Source organism: Quercus lobata, chromosome 11, assembly GCF_001633185.2.
Source record: "Quercus lobata isolate SW786 chromosome 11, ValleyOak3.0 Primary Assembly, whole genome shotgun sequence".
Classification (NCBI taxonomy): domain Eukaryota; kingdom Viridiplantae; phylum Streptophyta; class Magnoliopsida; order Fagales; family Fagaceae; genus Quercus; species Quercus lobata.
In genome coordinates, this window is record NC_044914.1 from 35,479,353 (window position 1) to 35,500,120 (window position 20,768).

Genomic DNA, 20,768 nt, shown 5'->3' on the forward strand with positions numbered 1-20,768 from the left:
GTGGTATGTGCAGGTGTCTCTGATTCAAGGGCAGATGGAGTAACCGGAGAGATGTGAACACTCCTTGGTGATTTAGAGGAGTGACTTCTGCTAGCTTGAAGAGTGAACAAGGAAATAGGACGTTGACGAGTCAACATTTTTCCATCTGCAGGAGAAATAATGCCTTCACGAAGAATGAGCTTTATGATGAGACTGCAAAATGGAATAACTCCTCGAGCTGCAGTTCGACACGCGGTCTTCCTCAAGGTGTAGTAGATATGAGCACATATATCAATGGGGGCTCCTGTAATAAGGTCACAAAGGAATAGAGCTCTCCCAAGATTGATGAAAGTAGTGTTGGACAGTGGGTAGAGATTGGTAGACATGATCAACTTCAGTGTGGTCAGCTCAGGTGCAAACTTTGCGGTGCTGATGGATGTTCCTGCACTGGATACTTCATGATCGGATCCTAGGATTTGAAGAATTTCTCCAACTTCTGGAGTTCGTTCATCATAAGGAGTTAGATTTACATTCTGAGGTCTGGTGATGCCGAGAAGATCTGCGATGGAGTCTGGGGAAACACTAAACTCTGTTCCTCTGACCCAGAAAATGAGTTGAACTCCAAGATCAGTTGCATTGGAGAAGCATTCTTTGACCAGCTCATCCATTGGATCATCAAAGTTCCCGAACAAGTTTGCCCAATCTCGTTTCTCAAAGTTTCGAGGGATAAAAGTGGTCCTTAAGGTGTTAAACTCTACCACCCGTTCCACTATAGTAGTTGACTTGTCAAAAACGTTTGAGTAGGCGTGTGAGTTAAGCGGAAGTCTGAACCTATCCTCATTGGGGTCTTGAGATGCCTGAGATGATAGACGAGTCCTTTTAGCAACTGGTGTTGCTGGTTTGTCAGCAACAATGTCTTTACCCCTAGAAGATCGACGAGACATCTGCAAGAAAACAAGCCCACAACAAAGAACCAAACAACAGTACCACACAAGATAAATGTCAACAAGATTCAGTAAAAAAAATTTCAATATATAAATACAAACTGAAGATAGTACAGACCCAACCAAACTTCCAACAATACAAAGGAGCACAAAATGACAGGTGCAGCAAAATGGTGATAGTGCACAAAGACATAGATAGACAAAACAACTGACAAAACTGTCAATGAGACAGGTTATCATGACCATGATATGCAAACAGACACAGCATTCGAACACTTAGAGCAGATATCATAAAACACTCCACAAGAGATATGAACATGGGAAAATATTTCAACATGAAGTAACAAATCATCCAAACTAGAGCACATGGTTGAGAGACACACATTATGTTCTCATAAAAACTCAGTAACCAATACCGAAAACCAACATCAATACTCAAGCAAGTGAAATGAGCAAGTCAAATAAACACCAAACCCATTCAAGAAAAGATTTTCAGACTCAACAACAGGCAAATATCAGAACAATGAAAAACACATTGTGACTGCTCAACATGAAAACATATGAGAACAATATCAAACAAGACACGCCATACCCATTACACAAAGAGAGAAGTATATCGAACACAATATCAATCCAAACTGTAACAGAAATATCCAGGAAAAGGGAAAATGAGATTGAGAAAGCAAAACCCATACCTTTTCTTGATGATTTGGATAAGAAATGAAGCACCAATGAGGTTTGAAAATGGATTCACGGAGTGTTTGGAAAGGAGATAGTTTAGAGAGAAGATGAACAGTCACAAAAGTTCGAGGGAAAACTGAAAAAGATTTAAAAACTGCTCCTGTTTCTGCCAAACACGCGATTTTCGCGACTTGATTAAGTCGCCACACAGTCGCCAGTTCAAGCCGCCAGAACACTCAAGGACAAAAATTTTAAAAATTTTTCTAAGTGTTTTTCGCGACTGGAAGATCTACCCGCGAAAGAGTCGCGAGCTGAGCCGCGAAAATCTCTGAGTAACCCTCGCGACTGGACCTTCCACTTGCGAACAAGTCGCCAAAAATGACCCGCGAGGACGCGACTGAGGCTCGCGACTTGACATACCCGCGACTGAGCCGCCAAAACAGTGCAAAACTGGATTTTTGAAGTTTTCAGATTTTTCAAACAAAATACTTTCCAAAAACACCTAAAACACTCAAAAATCTTTTTGTGCTAGATTTAACAAAGATTGAGCATGTGAAAACACATTTCATCAAGTACAATCACACAAATGAATATGGCATTTATTGAACATAAACTTGTGTGTTGTGTGTGGATATCAACAATGAGATAGTCCTTAGTCTAATGTGAAGCTTCAATGATCAATTCAACCAAGACATACACAACTAGCACTAGATCAAGTGACCCATGTCAATTATAGAAATATGTATATATGACCTCCCACAAAACTTGATAACATAACTTGGAGCTTTACATTTGACTCCACTTTTAATCATAACATTTGATCTTTTTGATCTTTTGAGGCAATCACCTCTCATTGTGAGAGTGATATTTGACATTTCACTTTAATGAACAAGTCTTTGGCTTTTTGAATAAACATTTTCTTTAATATAAAGTCGCTTATCCTTTTTCCTAGTCGAATACTAGAATGTGCGACAGGCTTTTGCAGCTCAATATCTCTTTTCATTTGGAGATTTACATTTGGTGAGCTCTTTTTAGCAAAACAAAAATTAAATAGTGGGAAGATATATAGACACAAGTCTATGCATGTCTCAAGATCAACATAACCATTCACTAATCATTCATGACAAGTTTGAAGATCTATTTACAACAATCACATAGATTTCAAGATTTTTCCCACAGTGATATGAGTGCATGAAAACAAGCAATGCTCGAAAATGCACAAAGCCATTAGCACAAAGGTACAAGGCAAAACAAGTTTTGAGACAAAAACTCAACAATGTCAATCAAGCTTTTTGATTTTCTAATTTTTTATGTGATTTTTGGATTTTTGACACAAGAAACAAAAAGATTGATAAGACAAAATTAAAAATATGCACAAGTAGACAAACAAACAACCAACAGCAAAAATAGCAAGCAAAACAAACAAACATAGTCACAAAGCATAGGAAGTATTAATGCATGGACATGTTGTAATGCTTATGCATGAGTACCCTTTTTCACCCCCACGTCACTTGCGTTTGGGGTGATTTCCATATAGGATTGGGTACGGGAGTTAGGGCTTTCAAACCTTCGTGAGAAGCTTTCCAAGCAGTTGGTGAATGCACCAATCATCTTCATCACGTTCATCATTCCGGGATCACCATTCTGATCTCTAGATTGATCACCTGCCCAAATTCTTCTATCATTTCTAGGTCCTCCTGACTTTTGAGGAGTTGCACTATTCTTTACTCTCAGCTTTTGGTAATTTGGTCGAGTATGCCCTTGAAGTCCGCAATAATGACACACATAAGTTCCTCTAGGACCTCTTTGTGGTCGTGGACGTGACTTGGCACGAGATTCAGACCTGCCCACAGACTGATTACGGGGATTTAACATCCGTTGGTTCACCACATTCTTCTTCTCCTCCACCTCGAGCTTCTCACCAGTAAGGTTAGTTACAACTAGATCTTTGGCCTTTACAAATTTCACTTCTTTAGTGACATTTCCAGATGAACTACTTCTTCTGGTATATCCCAATCCGGATTTGTCTGAAAAGCTCTTTTGAGATGAGATAACATCATCTAGCTTCTTGGTGGTGACCCTCTCTACTTTAGCATTTGCTTGCACAACCTCATTCTTAAGAAATCTTACTTTTGTGTAAGTTTTGGACAACTCACCATTCAGTATTTCTATCTCACATTTGGCCTCCCTATATCGGATTAGGAGACTTTTGTAGTCCTCCTCAGCCTTCTTCATTTTTCTCACAGCAGCCTTGGCCACCCTTGTGTACTCACCCGACTTCTCCAAGAGTGAGTTATAATTCTCTTGAAGATTTGCTGTGCTTTCTTCCTCTTCAGCATCTGATTCTTCAACAATTCCTAGTGATTCATCATCACTATGTTCTCCAAGGTCTCGTACAAGCAGATTCAACTCATCTGAAGACTCAACATGAGCAATAGTCATAAAAGCCGAATAGTTCCCTTCTCCATCACAGCTCTCTTCAGATTCTGAGTCAGACGAATCCGAGTCACTCAAAGTCGTGGCATACACTTTACCTTTTGATTTCAAATAATTCGGAAATTCCTTCTTAAAGTATCCATGCCCGTTACATTCGAAACAAGTGACACCTTGTGTAGATTGGGATTCTTTTCTATCTTTCCTTTTGAATTCCCTTTTCTCCCTTCCAGAACTTTGGAATTTTCTTTTATCATCAAATTTGCCATTATTTTTTAATTTCAAGAACTTTCTGAATTTTTTGACAAGGTAAGCAACATCTTTGTCAACCACATCTTCTCCCGATGAGTCTTGATCTTCCACCTTCTCATTGATGGTCTTTAGAGCAAGAGATTTACTCTTCCGTTGATTGGGCAGCGACATCTCATAAGTCTACAGAGAACCAACTAGCTCCTGTACTTTGATGTCATCAAGGTCCTTGCTCTCTTCAATTGCTGTCACTTTAGCACGAAAACTTTCCGGCAATGATCGAAGGATCTTCCTTACAATCTTTGAGTCCTCCGTTTTCTCCCCCAAGTTGAACTTACTGACAACCACCTCATTTAGCTTCCCATAGAAAGAGTCAAAAGACTCATCCTCACTCATTTTGAGCTCCTCAAACCAAGTGGTCAGCATTTGTAACTTGGTGTCTTTTACTTTCTTCGTGCCTTCATAGGTGGTTTCCAAAATCTCCCATGCTTCTTTGGCAATGGTAATGTGAGAAATCCTGTGAAATTCATCTGGAGACACACCACAGAAAATAGCATTGAGTGTTTTACTGTTAGCATTAGATGCAGCAAGTGCTGCCTTATCCCAAGTGGATTTGGCTGCCTCAGGTTTGGTCCAACCAATCTCAACAGCATCCCAAACGGATTCATCAATAGAACATAGAAAAGCTCTCATGCGAATCTTCCAAAAACCATAATTACTACCATCAAAATATGGAGGTGCATTTAGGGATTGAGACCTATCCATCTCAAAAGGGAGTCAAGGATCACACAATGGTAATGAAACCAATAGCAGTGTACCTGCTCTGATACCAATTGAAAGTTCAAAAACGTGTAAAAACACCTTTGAACGTTTAGACCCCCAAATTATAACTTAACCAATTTAAGCAATATGTCAAACAATTAGTGTGCGGAAACTTAACATATGCTATAATATGAAATTGGTTAAAAACTATCTAAGCTAACACAGAATAAAATTCACAGCAGATAATAAAAAGGCAAAGATAGAGAGGAAGGAAGATGCAAACACAAAGACGTGTTATCGAAGAGGAAACCGAAGCCCTCGGCGTAAAACCTCTCCGCCGTCCTCCAAGCGGTAAACAATCCACTAGAAAATACAGTTGGGATACATGGACAGCAATAGACCCTCCAAGCCTAATCTACCCAGTGCACCTAAGCCCTCCAAGCTTCTTGCTCCAACGAGGTTGCGCCAAACCTTTTTCTTTTCTAGCTTCCCGGATTCCGCTACTAGACCGTAGCATCAACCAATGAAGATTGGTTCCTTCCTAACTGCTTCCCAGAAATCCAAACATCTGTCTCACAGTGATGATGATGGTGAGAACCAGGTTTGGTATAATGCCTCTCAAGGATTTGACAATGGAGAGGAAGAGAGTTGAGGAATTTGAAGAGACTCTAAGGTATAGATTGTGGGTGAAGCAATCTTGTTTTTCTTTAGTGTTTCTCTCTCAAAATTCTCTCTGGAAGCTCTCTCACAATCGTGGGTAAAAGGGGTATTTATACTGGAGTGGGAGAGGAATGTGAAACGTCAGGTTTAACAAAACAGGGGTGGCTCGCGGCTTGACTAAGTCGCGAGATCCAGTCGCGAGATAACCGTATGGCCAGTTGTCCTGTTTTGTCCTGTAGTGCTCCAGCTTGCATGACTGTTCACCTTCCAGCATGCTTGGCACGTGTGCTACATCTGGCGGCTTGCAGCCGCGAGTCCCAGCCGCGAGTCTCTGTTTTCTTGCACATTCTTGAGCAATCTTCACTCTATCTCACTCACTACCCTTACAACAAACCCACCTAAATACAGGGTTACTAAATGCTGAATTACAAGCAAATTTGGCACGGAATAAAGCCAATTAGATGGTTGAATAAATTCAACCTTACACAATATGTCTTAACTTTTAAGACACATCAACACATTGTAAGGGGGTGGGCTGTGCTAGTGGTGTTGGGCTGCCTCCTGCTGCACTAAGCCTAAGTTTTTTGGATAAGAGAGTCAGGACCGGCCCAGCTTCAGCTTAAGTTAGTCCGGCTTGTGCGCAAACTAGGCCATATCTAGCCACTTTAATAAGGAATTGACCATATAGCCCTTAACATCAATTACAATAACAATACCATTTGTTTTCTTTTTACGGAAGAGAAAGAAAAAAAATAACAGGGAAACATCAAATGTTTATAATCATGGGTTAATCGGAATGCTAGAGGAATTCGACCAGAAATTCAATCCACGGGAGCAGAACCACAAAGGGGAGAACGTCCCTCCTCAAAGTAGTCAATCTCTCAGGAAAGAGTCCTACAGTAGAGGTTAACAGCCCTGAGGGAAATGGGCCTGAGTGGTTTTCTGCGTAGGTGCTTTCGAGTTTTTTATCTTACAGAGGGCCGAATTTCATAAGGGAGAGAAGGGATTAATCTACCAGTGCATGCCCACCTTTCTAATTCTCACTATTTCTTTCTTTCTTCTCACTTTGTTTTCTTTGCTATTTCTTTTAAGTTTTCTATTTCCTTCTCCAAGTTCCGTTGTTCCTCCCCCTTTTTGTTCACGGCAAGACCCTCCTTTTATAGTGCCTGCCGTGACTTGATTTTACTGTTTTAACCCTTAACTCCCTTTATCTGGTCTGGGTGTACTGGCCAACCATCACTGTTCTGTCTGTGTATCATCCTCCCATCGCCAGACAAGGAAGTGTATTTTGTTTGCTAGTCTGCCGTGGCACCCTTTCCTACCACGGTCTGGGTTATTTCTCTCTCCCTATCCCTCATGGCATGCACCTAATGGTTCCAACTCAGCTTGCCTCTTTTGGGTAGTAAGCCATCCCAGCAGGACACCTCCCTGAAAGGGCTTGAGCCAGAACCATAAAAATAGATTTTCCCCTCTCCCCACCACCAAACCATGCCCTCTGATCCTCTGAACCCTCGACCTCATCATGCTTTGTATTGGATAGGTACAGGCTGGTGGTGCTTGGGCTTTGCGCGTGCCTTCATTCCATATGTGTCTAAAACTTGCCTGCTGCTCATTCGTCTGCTGTGGTCTGGAGGCTCATCGTCCATGTTTTTTGACCTTTTATGTGGGTTGTTCTTTGTTTTTCCTGCTTCATTCAAGAGTTGGGCTTTGTCTGATGATGAGTCTTACATTTCTTTGGCCCATTCCTTGGTTTCCTTTATTTTTTGCAATGTCGTACTGTTATTCCTGCCGTAATAACTTAATTCTGCTGGGCCTCTTTTAGGCCAGCTGTTTATTCCTTCTCTTAGTGGCTTGGCATGACCACTGGTTTACTTTTATTTATAGGTTCCTATGTCCCTTTTGACTTTCCTTTGGGCATCCTTGGCCTGTTTGCTTTCTTTGGGTTTCCTCAACCCTTTTGCTAATTCCACACTCTCATGGGCTTTTTGCTAACTTCATTGGGCTTCCCTGGCCCAATAACATTATTCTCATCCTTGGGGTTTATGGGCCTGCCATAAACAACTTACTTTCTTAGTTTGCATTATATTGGATCAGCGGCGGCCCTTTCTCGCTTTTCTACATAGGATGCTATTTCTTTCTTTCCGGGCTTCTTTGAGCCCACTTGCCTCTTCAAGACCCATTTGTTTATTTCTTGGGCCTGTGATCCATTATTTTTGCCGCTTGGGCCTAATGGTTTTGCTGTCTGCTTTGTCAATTCTTTGTTGCCCTTGTTATTGGGCTTTCTTTCTTTCTACATGGATTCTCACAAATGGCCCTCAACACACATCAACTAGAAGTCTCCACTTCCATGATCAAGACAAACCATCTTAGTTGATGTGTTATAGTCTTCACAGATGAAACACCCAATTTTATCACTGACTACGAACTATATTTTGAGTTTACAAGGAACTTGTGATTTATATCTTTTGTGACTAAATCACATAAATCACATACAATGCATCTCAAGGACTATGATAATGTCCCATTAGTTCATAAATAGTCTCATATAATCAAACAACTTAATTATTTATGACATGCCAATAAATTGGATTTTAGGGCATAAACCCTAACACCATTTGGGTTGGGTCAGGTCGGGTAAAAATTGCCATCTCTAAAGGTTTGCTTTCTATTCTATGTTCTAGAATTCAAAGTTGTATGTTATCTCTCATGAATGAAGTAAATCCTTATGTTACTTCCACTGCTTGTTTTGTATGAGATGCAAAATTGGATTTTCCTACAATCATCATTAAAAAAACAAAAAACAAAAGGGGATTTATCTTTGTTGGTGTGTGTGAGTTTTACTCGCTTAATTATTCTTCAATATTTGTAGGATTTAGTCCTAAGAAATTGGGCTCAATAGTCCAATTAGAAGTTATAATATTAATACTATAAGTTGGAGATATGTGTCCACTTACCTACTCTTTTTTTAAGTTTCAACTTTTATAGCTTGTTTGGATGATTGGGGAGTAGAGGGGAGTAGAGTAGAGGGAGGGAGAGTAAGTTAAATTACCTTATTTGGATGTTTTTTAAGGGAGGAGGGGGAGGGATTTGGTGGGTTTCTAACTATTTCTAAACTCTCATTTTTAATTCCCCCAAATTGGAGAGATTTGGAGGGAGAGTAGAGTATAGAAATGCTTGATCAAATAAATTACCAAATATACCCTACCATATTAACAAAATTACAAACTATAAAAAGACTAATTATTCCCATCTCTTATTTAATTTTAAAAACATCCAAACAAGTTGGAGGATAACTATTTCCCTCTACTCTCATCTCCACTACTCTCCTCCCCTCTACTCCCCTTAACTCTCCTCTTCCTCCAAACTTCCATACATAATTAGAGTCTTTGCATGGATTTAGGCAAATTTTAGCTAAATTAACTTAGAAAGTCACATTTTCATTTGCAGACTAGTCCATTTTCTACTTTTACCAACACCAAACTTTATTACATTACAAATTGATTTGGTATCAATCACATAAAGGTAAGTTACATATTTATTTATTAGATGCTGGTGTGACACTAATTGTATTCATTATTACCTCTATTTTGTGCGGTGAAAACACCATCAATTTTATGTCATTCTACATGATGGTTGTGTCGTGCTAGCTGAACTCAAATCAAATCAGCCTAATAAAAACTTTCAAATTGGACGGTATATATTTGGGTTAGATTACATTCTTAATACAATTCCTACAAGAAGTGGCATTGCCAATCTGGGGAAAAAAAAATCCATGCAAGTAATAATACTCTTTAATAACTTTTCGATCCCATTGGGTTTCATCGTGAAACCACACGCATAAGCTTGACAAGTATTACTCCAGTCCTGGCCAGTTGCATCCAGTCAATTATGATCAACAAGTTGGAGAAATCCATATGGGTATATGGCACTAAAACTAGATATGAGTAAGGCTTATGACTGGGGGGAATGGTATTATTTAGAGGGTGTTAGGGTACTTTTTTTTTTTTACACCTAATTTTATTTGGGTACCACCTATTTATTTTCAAACACCACTAATAAGTTATTGGGTTTTCCCAAATATTTTTTGCTCTATTATTATGTTAATCATAAATGCTTCATATCTCATTATCTAAATTAGGTTATGATATAAACTATCACAAAAGCCCCAAAACTCATATTTTATCCAATTTTATTATCATATTCTATTTAAAGCCCAAGAATACTTATGCTTGGCAATATTTGAGAAGCTCATGATTCAAGTTCATGGCAAAACAATTTTATCAATGGAATTTGAATCCATGATCAAAGCCCATGATTTAAACCCATGGCAATTTATTTATCCAAAGCTCAATTCTCATTGGCAATATCAAAAGCCCAACTTACATTGGCACTAATTAAAGCCCAATTTTCATTGGTAACATCAAAACCCAATTCTCATTGGCAACATTAAAAGCCCAATTTACGTTGACACTATTTAAAACCCAATTCTTATTGGCAATATCAAAGCCCAATTCTCATTGGCAATATCAAAAGCCTAACTTGCGTTGGCACTATTTAAAACCCAATTTTCATTGGCAATATCAAAGCCCAATTCTCATTAGCAATATCAAAAGCCCACCTTGCGTTGGTACTATTAAAAACCCAAGCTAATTACTTGGCACTATTTTATCAAAAGCCCAAGGTTATTAAAATACTTGGCAAAATACTATATCATAATTATTTCACTTAAAAGTCCGATAATAAACAATACTTTAAATTCTTAAACATATTATTACAATATTACAAGCTCGTGGAGTTTATGAATTATCTATTCTCAAAATCCATGGCAATCATCTTGTAAAAGCCCATGGAAAGTTATGATTGTTAGACCCATGACATATATTTATTGTTATAAACTTATGAAATACATGGACATCATTTGCATCGTGACATCCATAATATACCCTTCGACACTCATGGTAAATATTCAAACCCACAAGCTCATCATTTAAGTTATGATGCGATTATTAGAAACCATGAAGATTATTGCAACATGGAATTCATCAAAGTAAATAGTATTTACAAAAGTATTTTGAAACTTGTCCTATTATTTCAAACATTACAACTAATTGCTCAAAGGCCCATTGCAAGTATTTATGAAAAACCCAAAAATATTTACTAATAAAATCCATGAGGAATGAAAGCCCATGGCAACATGTGCACACAACCTAGCCCATGTGAGCAAGCCCAAGCAAAAAACACAAGCAACTAACCAAAAGGCAACTAGAGACTCATACAAGAGAACCAAGCCTTTGAGAATGGACTAAGAGCTATCCCATCAATTTTCTGCCACCCTTTGCCTGACGTGAACAGTGCCCAAGGTTTGTCATATTAGTTGAAGTCAAAAGGATGAAGAGACTCCATGATCTTCCTCAAAACTACACCTCCAACGAAAGGGGAGTTGAAACCAGATTATCCAAACTTCAACAAATTGATGTTATAAATGTTAAAAACGATTAAGACATGATTCATGTACCAAGCCCATGAATCCTAAAGGGGAAAATTTGGGAACATGTGGTTTGGAGGGCATAAAGGGATCTCCAGTGGAACCCCCTGAAGTAGACTATAACTTGACACCTGGCTTGGGGTGTTGAAATCTTACTTCTTGGGAGACCAAATCTCAGTTTGCAGCATTAGGATTCATTCTTGATACACAATAATTAAGCTCAGCTCCGAAAATCTTGGCACTTAATGCAAAAAGCTCTAAAATCCCATCATTACCCAAAGAAGCAAGGTAGCCCCTAAAGTGAATCTCTTACTTTTGACCAAAAATTCTCAAGAAGCTTAACCTTGATTCGTCACCCCTAGTGAGTCATGCATTTTTGGATTCTTGTCAATCAATGCTTCTCTCAAGTTCCATTATAAAAAGACACACACTTCAGCCTATTGGGGAGGAGGAAGCCTCTCTAAAAAATTTCTGTCATTGACTACACTCTGCAGAAATTCAATCCCAATTTGCTTTCTTTAAGCTTCCCCAAGCTCTCTTGAGCTCACTCACAACCTTTCTCAGCCTATAGTCACCATAACACCAACATTCACCACCTTGCTTACACCTTCCTACTCCATAAATGTCCCATAACTGACCAGAATAGCCACTCCCTCTGAAACCCTTGGTTTGTTTACTACTTTGCTCGTGGTTTAGCTTTCCTTAAGCTCACCTGTTGATATCCTATTTTGTAACCCGTATTTAACCTCACATGGAGGGTAAAAAGGTAATTTCACATTGGAAATATGCATCTTGATTCTGGTCATTAGATCCTTAATATCATTTTACCAAAATAATCTTGATGTTGTAACGATCAAATCAATTGGTCATGAGCCCTAATCGGACCATTAGATTGAAAGTTATCATCAAATCAAGTTTTAATGGCTGAGATGTACTATCACAAATTGAGTCCGACTATATGTGATTATGAACAATTGATTTCAATTGGTTATAAGTATAATCATTTTGAGATTGATGATGTGTCATAATTTGATTGGTTAGGACTACATTTTATGGTAGGGTTGCACACACCTAATTAACTAGATAGTTAAACATTAATTATTCCATAAGTAATTTGTGCAATTATCTTTTAATTAGAGTAAATTTGGAACCAATTAAGTCTGAAATGGGAGTGATTGGAGCAATTTAATGTTAATTGGGAGCTAATTTGGGACCTATTAATGTTAATTATGCTGAAACCATTTTCTATCAAATGACCTCTGCTTACCATTTCATCGATATCTCTCAGAATATTTTGAATCTGTGAATGAGGTTAATTTTCCCAGAAACTAGATATCCGGGGCTTCAATTTGAGAACAAGAATGAGACAATTCCGATCATAATTGAGGCAGATATGATTTTTCAAAGTTGGCTCTGCAGGCTGTTACAGCAGCTACGGGAAAACCGAACTTTGCTTGCTTTTCACTCTCATCAATCTCCACATTTAATGCACTAGATTTCTCTAAAGGCTAAAATGAGGTCTAGGTTCATGATTCCTTGTCAACCCTCATTAAATGGTCTTCCATTCATATTTCCTCCACCACTACTATATAAACCCCCCTCTCCTTCATTCCAAAGCACACAAAAAATTCTCATCTCTTCTTTTCTCTTGAGTTCTAATGAAGTTGAGTAGTCTTGTCATATCTTGGTCTTCCTGAGACTCAAGGTATTGAGTGAGACTCATTCTCCCTTTCCTAGCTCTTCTTTTCCTCCACCCTTAGGACCTCCATCAAGAATCCCCTCCTCCATTATATGGTTCTTGCATGAAGGTATAATCCCCTTCCCTAACTGTTTGTTTATATTGCCATGATGAGAATTTAAGATTAAAGCATGATAATTATCTTGAATATGTTTGAATGTTCTTATGTGTTCTTCATATGTTCTTAGTTGTTCATCACATGTTCATGCATATCACTAGATTTAATCTTAAATCCACATCAAAAAAATGAAAAACATGTTTGTTTAGTAATTCTTTCAAATCCTTGAATCTAGGTTATCACTATCCACACATATTCACTAGAGTTTATTTTTCAATCCAAATGTCATGCTTAATAAATTGAATTAGGGTTTATCATATGTACACACATTAAATTCAACATACAAATTGATTGACATATTGGATGATGTGATATGAATGTTGGCCACTATAGTATAGAAGACCGGTTTCACTGGGCAAGGTGGGTGCCTAACACCTTCCCACCTTGTAACATAGCCTCCGAGCTTAGATCAAGGGTTAGTAGATCAAATGCTTATCCATGTAATTTTTGATTTTTAGATTGTAACTAGGAAATAAAGTCATGTACTTTATCTTAGATTGTATCTAGGACCAAAGCCATGTAATTTTCCTATAATCAATGTAAATTCAATTTCAAATTAATAAAATGAGGAATTTTTCATTCATGGTTTTCTTATTTTTCCAATAATTAAATAAGTGGCGACTCCATTGTAAAACCCTTAATCTAAAGGGGGAAATATAACTAGTCGAACCTCCATTTTGAGAGGCAATAACACGACTCCACCCATTCACGTGGGTTTGGCCCAACATCCTACAAAAACGGGTCGGGGGCGCGGTCTCTCACATCACCACTCATCATCTTCAGCCTACACTCATCTAATTTCAGATATTCTTCCCACCCCTCTACATAACCACAGCTCAAAAATGTCCTCCAATTAGACACAAACAGCCCATTACTCACAAAAAGCTTCAATCTCAGTGTTAATCCCATCTCACTCACTCAAAATAGCCCACATTCACCTCATTCACGCCTTATGATTATACACTCACCAAAATCTTAGTTTAAGACTTGTTGCACTGAGTTGGGGATCTTTCTCTCCCTTCATTCCATCCTATTTTTCCTTTTTTATTTGTAACTATGGAGCCTTTAATCATTCTTTATTATTATGATGAAGAATATAATGTACTTGTAACAATTGAATTTTTCCCTCATAATTGATGTAATGATGGCTGAAAGTACTATAAATTCCCTTGACCAAGACACATAAGGACCCCCAGGAGTGAACATTTTCCTAAATTTATTTAATCATTGACTGCTAAACTCTAAGTATAATTTCACCCCTACCGCTGGAGATAATACCGTACCATTAGAGGACTGATTTGAACTATGACGCCGTAAAAAGACTAATAATATAACAAATTAACAACACTAACATGTTTATTATGCTTTATTGTTGTCTTCTTGTTAGGGTACAGCCTCTATCTCTTGCTTGGGCGGACTTACACCACACCGATAGCCTTTGGGCTTTATTTCAAGGGCCCATCGTTGAGTTTCGGCTTGGCTACCTCATATTCTATTTGGGAACATCAAAATTTTCCCCTCAACAGAGGGTATAATAAGGAAGATGAGTTTTAGGGAGAGGTGGATAAATCTTGTGATGGGTTGTGTGAAAACAGTTTCATATTCTGTTTTGGTGAATGGAGAACCATGTAGGATGATTTTTCCTACTAGGGGGATTAGGCAAGGAGACCTACTTTCCCCTTTCCTATTACTTCTTTGTACAAAAGCGCTGAATTACAAGGAGATATCCATGGCTACTCCTCTTGTGGGAGAGGCCCTAAACTAATACATTTGCTCTTCGCAGATGATAGTCATATTTTTTGCAGGTCTACTATGGAGGAGTGTGACATGGTGTTGGACCTACTAAACAAGTATGAGGAAGCCTCGGGGCAAAAAGTAAATAGAAGTCAAGCACGAAATAAAGGTGAAATTCGGGGTGCCGGAAATTATGCACTATGAGAAATACCTTGGGCTGCCCTCTCTAGTTGATAAAAGGAAAAAAGAGAGTTTTAATTTTATTAAGGAGAAGGTGTGGAGGAAACTTCAAGGGTGGGAAGCAAAATTACTCTCCCAAGCTGGAAGGGAAGTGCTCTTAAAGGCAGTTATCCAAGCTATCCCTACTTACACAGTGGGATGCTTTAAATTGCCGGTAAGTTTGTGCAATGAGATTGAGTCCCTTATTAAGAAGTTTTGGTGGGGACAACGGGGTGACCGAAGAAAGATTCATTGGGTTAAATGGGAGGAGATGACAAAATCAAAAACCATTGGTGGTATGGGTTTTCATGATCTTGCCATGTTCAATGACTCTCTTTTGGTGAAGCAAGCTTGGCGGCTCCTGCATAATAAGTCCTCACTCTTCTACAAGGTTTTTAGAGCTCGCTTCTTCCCTAATTCTTCAATAATGGAGGTTGTTGATTCAAGGTTGGGTTCCTATGCTTGGAAGAGCATCCTTAGGGGGAGAGATATTATTAAAAGGGGGGCAATTTGGAGGATTCGAAGTGGGGAAAAAATTAATATATGGCAGCAGCGTTGGCTGCCAAGAAAACACCCTCCAAGGCAGCCAACTTGTCCATTGGAGAGTTTTGAAAATTATATGGTGGATTCGCTCATAGACCCAAACACAAGAACATGGTTTATTTGTGGAAGAGGATGCTGAATTGATCAAGAAGATTCCTCTTAGCTGAGCTGCAACTGAGGACACCTTGTATTGGTCCTACTCCACATCGGGTTACTCCACATGCAAGTCCAGTTATATGTTCCTTAAACAAGAATCAGAGATGGAAGCAAGCCAACAAGCCCCACCAATTCATGATAAATAGATCTGGAAAAAGATATGGCAGCTGCAAGTTCGTCCAAAAATTAAAAATTTTCTTTGGCGAGCATGTCGTAATGTTCTTCCTACAAAACAGGCATTGATAAAGAGGAAAGTTATAGCTGATCCAATCTGTGAGAGGTGTCTTTTAGCTGCGGAGGAGTCCGTGCATGCTGTCTGGTCTTGTCCGGAGTTGGGAGAGGTTTGGGGTGTGGGCGAAGAATGGTGTTTCAGGTCTGAGGTGGAGTTTACAGATGTGAAGAAGTTTCTGTCATGGCTGATTGCAGAAGGAAAGTCACTTGAGTTATTTGCTTATACGGCTTGGATGGTGTGGAATCAAAGAAACAAAGTTCGTGTGAACCAACAAGCTATTCCGCTACATTAAGTGGCTAAACAAGCGAAGCAAAAACTGGTACAATTTAGAGTTGATTGGCAGAATATTTAAGTGCAGGTTACAGATAGCAATATTGGAGGCTCAAGATGGAAAAGTCTGCAAGTTGGTTTGGTGAAAATAAACTTTGATGGAGCTGATTTCAGTGAATCAAATCAGTCCGGAATTGGAGTGGTAATTCGGGATAATAATGGAGCTGTGTTGGCTTCTTGTTTAGAAAAAATTCATCAAGCTTACAAGCCTGACAAGGTTGAGGCGCTGGTTGCTCTAAAGGCAGTGACCTTTGCGTGTGAATTGGGTTTTTGTAGAGCTATTCTTGAAGGAGATTCTCTCGGTCTGATTAAAGTTTTGAAGTCAACAAAGTGTAGCCTATCTCCAACAGGTCTGCTGGTAGACGATGTGAAAAGGGTTGCTAATAGTTTTGAACAATTGTTGCATTCTCATGTTAAGAGAAACGCATACTAGATTTCAAGTATGGATGGAAGATGTCTCATCGCATATTGTTTTGATTTTAGAATTTAGATTTGGATGTAATTGTTTCAAGGTAATAAAATAAGTCAGCTTCTTTCTCCCAAAAAAAAAAAAAAAAAAAAAGTTGGAGATAGACAAGAGTTTATGTGGATAGTGTTGGGTGCAAGTTTTTAATTACGTGGGTAGGAGAATTTAGTGTTTTGCTTTAAGTAGAGAGGTTATGTGAATGCAAGATATGCTTGTTTCTTCAATTTCATTTTGCTGCCCTTAATTCTTCACTTGGCTAGATTGTTGACACCCAATTGACACTTAGGGACCCACTTGTCAATTACAAATTACATTTTAATATAGGAATGTAGGAGTGTGCAACCAGAAGTCGGCATCAAGAAATGAAAATCATTGCGTTGCCAGTACCACAAGGAAGAATCCAAAGTTTTCTTTCTCAAAACCTTGTGGGCTAATATGCATCATATTCATGTCAAACAAATTTCTCATATTAGTAGCGGCTCCAGCATTTTATTTTATTTTATTTTATTTTTTATGGTGGTTATTAAGAAATTTAAATTATATAAAATTTAATAAGTAGATAACTTGAATATATATATCAATGCCACAAAAAAATCGCGAAAATATATGAAGTAATACAATTTTTTTCTACTAATATAGAGAAAAATAAAAAATAGACTGATAAGAGATAAATTGAAAATTGAGAATACTAAAATGAGAGTAATAAAGTAAGAGAATTGAAATAATAATAGAGAAGAGAAAGAAAAACGGATGATATTTGCTAGAACTATGAGTTGAGTTGCTGAGGAAAGCAAATTTATTGGGATTGCAAAGCTAAAAAGAGCATAACTGCTAGTACTGTCAAGGAGAACTTATGATTATAATATTTTTCTTGAGTAATTTTTTCAAGGAAAAATGAAATTAGAGATTATTTTTAAATAATATGTTGAAAGAGTACTTACAAATTTAAATGATTATTTTTTTTTTTCTTTTTGAATAGGTTTTTTGTTGAATAATTTATTTACTTTATGTTTTTTGGTCTAGTCTTGTTTTTATTTGGGTTATTTTTGTTGTTATTTGGGCTATATTTTTTTGTTGTCATTTAAGGGTTGTTTTTTTTATTGGTTTAAGGGGTTAAGGATTATATTTGAGGGGCCAAAATTATTTTTGGAGTAATGTTATATCTACAACATTTTTTTTTTTAAATTTTATGCAACAATTTGTTAATAGTGGGTTAAAAAGTGATGTCAAATATTGGGCTAAAATTAGAATTAGTAACCGCTTTCCACTTATCACATAAGATTTGTTGTGAAATTATTGTAAAAATATTGTGAATGTAGTATTACTATTATTTTTATTGAATTGAAATTCTTGTAAATCTCAAGTCAGGGTGATCAATATTTTTATTAGGGTGGTCAAAATATATATATATATGGCAAGACTTAGATGCTGTTCCTTAGGTTCCCATTTTCAGAATTTGCTATTTGGTTTTTTTTACATGAGATAGAAGTGTATTTTTAGTTAGTAATGTGGCTTTTTTCTTATGAGATAGAAGTGTATTTTTTAGTTAAGTGGTCATATATCAAAATTTTAAGAGGAAACCTAAAAAATAGAAATAGCACTTAAGGTAGTATTCATAAATTTTGTTCATTCATATATATATATATATATAAATATATATATATATATATATATTTATATATATATACACACATTTTTTGGTAAGTGAAGGTGGTCTGTGACCACCTGAGTTACACAGAGTGGCCGCACCTAACATTGCAACGAAGAATCTAAAGTTGTCTTTCTCAAAACCTTGTGGGCTCCTATGCACCATGTTCATGTCTAACAAATTTCTCGCACCTAAATTTCTCTTACCTAACACTGAAAGAAAGAATCCAGAGTTTTCTTTCTCAAAACTTTGTGGGCTACTATAAACCATGTTTGTGTCTAACAAATTTCTCATACCTTACATTTATAAAGTGAAAAATATAGCCTAGCCTAATAATATCTCTATTTCCGCCTATTCCTGGTGTCATGGGTAGCGAAAGTCATCAGCCAATTCACGTATTCTTCTTCCCTTTGATGGGCCATGGCCACCTGAGACCAACTATAGACATGGCCAAGCTATTCGCAGCAAGAGGTGTGAAGGCAACGATTGTGACTACTCCTCGCAACATGCCTTTAATCTACAAAACTTGCGGCATCAACATTGATATCCAAATCATTAAGTTCCCGGCTGTAGAGGCTGGCTTGCCGGAAGGATGTGAAAATATTGAGTCACTGACTTCCCTAGAAATGGTTCAAAATTTTATCAAAGCCACTAAGATGCTCCAACAACCTCTCCAGCAATTACTCCAAGATCACCAACCTAGTTGCCTTGTTGCCGACGATTTCTTTCCATGGGCAAATGATGTTGCAGCTAAGTTTGGTATTCCTAGGCTTGTTTTCAACGGGACCAGTTTTTTCTCTTTGACTATATGCCATGCTATGAGACGATATGAACCTCACAAGAAAGTTTCATCTGATTCTGAAGTTTTTGTCATTCCCAATTTTCCAGGGGAGATAAAGTTGACAAGGAAACAACTGCCAAACTTCACTCAGCAAGAAGTTGAAACGGACATTACCAAGTTATTGAAAGAAGTTACGGAAGCAGAGTTAAGTAGCTATGGGGTTGTTGTTAACAGCTTCTATGAGCTTGAGTCGGATTATGCAGATTTCTATAGGAAGGTTTTGGGAAGAAAAGCATGGCATATAGGTCCAGTCTCACTCCGTAACAAGGGTGCTGAAGATAAAGCCCCGAGGGGAAAGGAATCCTCTATTGATGAACATGATTGTTTGAAGTGGCTTGGTACAAAGAAACCCAATTCCGTCGTTTATATTTGTTTTGGGAGTATAGCAAACTTTAGTGATTCAGAAAATTGCTTTAGTGATTCTCTGCTCATGGAGATCGCAATGGGTCTTGAGGCTTCTGAACAACATTTCATTTGGGTTGTGAAGAATGGCGAAAATGAAAAAGAAAAAGAAGATTGGTTACCTAAAGGATTTGAGAAAAGAATGGAAGGTAAGGGACTAATTCTAAGGGGTTGGGCACCCCAAGTGTTGATTCTCGACCATGAAGCAGTTGGAGGATTTGTGACACATTGTGGGTGGAACTCGATCTTGGAAGGAGTGAGTGCAGGGGTGCCGATGGTCACATGGCCTATGAGGGCTGATCAGTTTTACAATGCGAAGTTAGTGACTCAGGTACTGAAAATCGGGGTTGATGTTGCTGCTCAACAATGGAAAAGAATGGAGGGAGATACTATCAAAAGGGAAGCAATTGATAAGGCAGTGAGGCAAATTATGGTGGGTGAAGAAGCAGAGGAAATGAGAAGTAGAGCCAAGAAACTTGGGGAGATGGCAAAGAGGGCCGTTGAAGATGGGGGATCTTCTTACTCTGATTTGAATGCGTTAATTGAAGAATTAAGGTCTCATTGCCCTTGACCTTTGACAGAAGAAATTGCCAATATGGTTATTTCGTCATTAAAAAATAAATGGGGATTTACCCTTGTTTTTTTTGAGAAAGCGGGATTTACCCTTGTTGGTTAGTGTGTGTGAGTTTTCCCCACGTAATTATTCTTCAATAATTGTAGGTTATGGTCCTAAGAAATAGGGATCAATAGTCCAACTAGAAGTTATAATACTATAAGTTGGAGATATGTGTCCACTTACCTACTCTTTATTTATTTATTTATGTTTTAACTTTTAGATTATTTGCATGATATATTAGGCATATTTTAGCTAAATTTAACTTTGAAAAGTCAATTTTTCCATTTGCAAACTTGTCCATTTTTTACTTTTACCATCACTAGACTCTTTTTTTTTTTCCTCAATACATTAAAAAAAAATATATATATATATATATATATACATATATATTTATCTACTCAATTTCTACTAACTATATAAAAAGAGCCAATAATTCAATTAACAGTAAGACTGGTTTAGTCAATTTGGTGAGGCAAAACTCACCGTTTTGCTTGAGCCCCCCCCCCCCCCCAATTTTTTCCACAGCACGCCA

The 20,768-nt window shown here is 37.8% G+C and overlaps 1 protein-coding gene across 1 annotated transcript; it reads left to right on the plus strand.

The window, feature by feature from the left end:
- Window positions 1–18,464: 18,464 nt before the first annotated feature.
- LOC115969524 (scopoletin glucosyltransferase-like) lies at window positions 18,465–20,455 on the plus strand. Its single transcript, XM_031089193.1, has one exon. The coding sequence runs from the start codon at window positions 18,743–18,745 to the stop codon at window positions 20,189–20,191; it is 1,449 nt and encodes a 482-aa protein (XP_030945053.1). The 5' UTR covers window positions 18,465–18,742; the 3' UTR covers window positions 20,192–20,455.
- Window positions 20,456–20,768: the final 313 nt, after the last annotated feature.